The sequence below is a fragment of the Rutidosis leptorrhynchoides genome, chromosome 5 (assembly GCF_046630445.1).
Source record: "Rutidosis leptorrhynchoides isolate AG116_Rl617_1_P2 chromosome 5, CSIRO_AGI_Rlap_v1, whole genome shotgun sequence".
Classification (NCBI taxonomy): Eukaryota; Viridiplantae; Streptophyta; class Magnoliopsida; order Asterales; family Asteraceae; genus Rutidosis; species Rutidosis leptorrhynchoides.
The window spans coordinates 316,127,378-316,130,106 of NC_092337.1; the positions used below are offsets into that span (position 1 = coordinate 316,127,378).

General features: G+C 37.5%; 1 protein-coding gene across 1 annotated transcript; it reads left to right on the forward strand.

The window, feature by feature from the left end:
- The first annotated feature begins 990 nt into the window (after window positions 1-990).
- LOC139849507 (uncharacterized) lies at window positions 991-2,034 on the forward strand. The gene has a single exon (XM_071839158.1). The coding sequence runs from the start codon at window positions 991-993 to the stop codon at window positions 2,032-2,034; it is 1,044 nt and encodes a 347-aa protein (XP_071695259.1).
- Window positions 2,035-2,729: the final 695 nt, after the last annotated feature.

Sequence of the window (2,729 nt, forward strand, 5' to 3'; positions counted from 1 at the left end):
CAATAAAAAAATTATACGAGACACTTTTTTAAACAGATGGAGTTATATATTAGATAAAGATAACATAAATAACTTATACTCCATAGTACAGTAACACTTTCTAATACTCTATTTTTTTAACAGCAGTTAGAAGTCACTGACGGAGGTCTGAACACGATGTCAGAACCTACCCATCCGATCATTTCCATAGACGAACATTACAGGCCTGCCGCCCCTCATGAGAAAACCCCACGATGAATTCATTCGGGCATTGCATGTGATAAAACCTCTCAGGTGTGGCTCAAACGCATAAACGTCTGAAATTTTCGAGGCCCATAAAATGGGCGGGTAACCATAAAGAATATTTTTGCAGCACTTGAAAGTCGAACCTCTGACCTCCCTTAAGAGAAATCAGGTCACCACATGCATCAACACCTTGTTGTTCTTTCTAACTCTATTAAACTTTTTGATGTTATAATCAGTTCATTACTCACTTGAAAGTAAGTTTCAATCCATTTCATTAACTGTTTTTCCTACTTTCTATAAAAGCGGTGTTCACTCAAATGATAAGCACAAATGGAATTCATACTTTATAGACAAAATAAGATAACTGAAATGTACTAATCATAGTACGAATCAATTCCACAATATGGATAATTAGAAAGATTAAGAGAAAGTAGAGAAAGCTTCAAAAAACCTAACAATTCCCTGTGGCGACTTAATAACCGATATATTTTTATATATAGTGATAATATATTCCATTGTTTAGATATGGTAAGGTAAATAATTGTATTGTAAAACGGATTCTAGTTTCCTAGCTTGGTGGGCAAGTTTTATCTCTTGTATATATATCTTTTAAGGTTAATGAGAAAAGCACGACTTGTATAACTTTCATGGTATCACACGCCTAGGTTTTATTCTATCGTTTTCTCCTTCTATTCATTCTGTTTCTGCTGCAACCTTTGTTGCTTTCGTCATCTTTGAAACTTATGATATCTCTCAACAAACAACATGTCCACATCAAAGTTTCATCTGGCTATCACAGTCAACAATATTAAAAATCTAATCCCTATTACTCTCGAGATGGAGAAAAGTCAGTATTTCTTTTGGGCAGGTCTTTTTCAGATTCACTGCCGGGCATACGATGTTCTTGATCACATATTTTCCCAAATGGAATCTGCATCCTCGTCTACAACTTCTGATGTCATATCTGATCCTACTCCTTCTACTGAATCTATTGCTGCATGGGATCGCATATATGCCATTGTTTTACAATTAATCTATGGCACAATTTATCACGACCTTCTACGTACAATTTTCAAGCCTGAGTCGACCGCACAAAAGGCATGGGAACGTCTCAAGAATATTTTACATGACAATAAGCATTCACGAGTAGTTCATCTTCAGCATCAACTCACCAATACCCGTATCAAAAATTTCACCGATGCTTCGACTTATTGTCAAGAATTAAAGATTTTATCCGAACAACTAGCCAATGTTGGACAAACAATTGAAGAAGATCGCCTAGTTCTGCAACTTGTAACCGGTCTTAATTATTCGTATGATGGTCTGCAATCCATCATCACGCATCGTGACAATCAGCCCGCGTTTTACGAGGCTAGGACTATGTTGATCTTAGAGGAATATCGCAAAAACAAACAAGCTCCATCTTTGTGTACTGCTTTACTGACTTCGAATTCCAACACTACACAATCATCACAGCCTAAATCGCTACATGCTACTCAGTTTACACCACGTCCACAAAACCCTCAGACCCACGAACGTGGTCGTGGGAATTATAGAGGTCGAAATTACCACAATCGGGGCCGTGGCAGAAATTCATCTTACAATAATTATCAATCCAATGCTTCTGGTTGGAATAATGGACCAAATTATTGGATCAATTCTTGGACTCAGCCTTGGGCCGCAGCTCCTTCTCCCCACCCTCCTGTTTCCTGGCCCAAGTATGCCAACAACAACAACAACAATTACATCAACAGTCAATCAGGCCTTCTCGGCCCAGGCCCAAGACCACACAGCAGCCCAATTATGTGAGTTTGGTAACTTCTACTCCCACTGATATTGAACAAGTTATGTACATAATGAATCTTAATGCTCCGGATGAACATTGGTACATGGACAAGGGCGGCACTTCTCACATGACGGTTCGTTAGGTAAACTCCATTATTATTTTCCTTCGAGCTTTTCTAACACAATTACGATTGGTAATGGTACAGCCGTACATGTATTCCTATATTTGGGACATGCCACACTAAAATCTCATCTTCTACTCGTCCTCTTTATTTATGGAATGTTCTTTATGCTCCTAACCTCATTAAAACTTTAATATATGTCCGTCATCTTGCTACTGTCAATAATCTTTCTCTTGATGTTGATCTTTTTGGTTTTACTGTGAAGGACTTTCTGAAGGGTACCCCAAGCATGCGGTGTAATAGCACCAGTGATCTCTATCCACTCAATGCTTCCTTGCTACAACGTCTCAAGTCCCCATCAACTTTTACTGCTCTTTCTTTTGATTTATGGCATCATCGATTAGGCTTTCCAGGATTTGATGTTTTAAAATCTCTTAGTCATAATAAGTTTATTGATTGTAATTCCAATTTTATTAATAAAGTTTGTTCTTCGTGTATACTTGGCAAACAAATCAAATTACCTTTTGAGTCATCTAATTCTTGTACTTTTGTACCATTTGAGATTATTCATAGTGACTTATGGACTTATCCCCTTAT

What these genes read in the sequence shown, in the direction of transcription:
- LOC139849507 (XM_071839158.1), top strand. Translation starts at nt 991, where the DNA reads ATGTCCACATCAAAGTTTCATCTGGCTATCACAGTCAACAATATTAAA.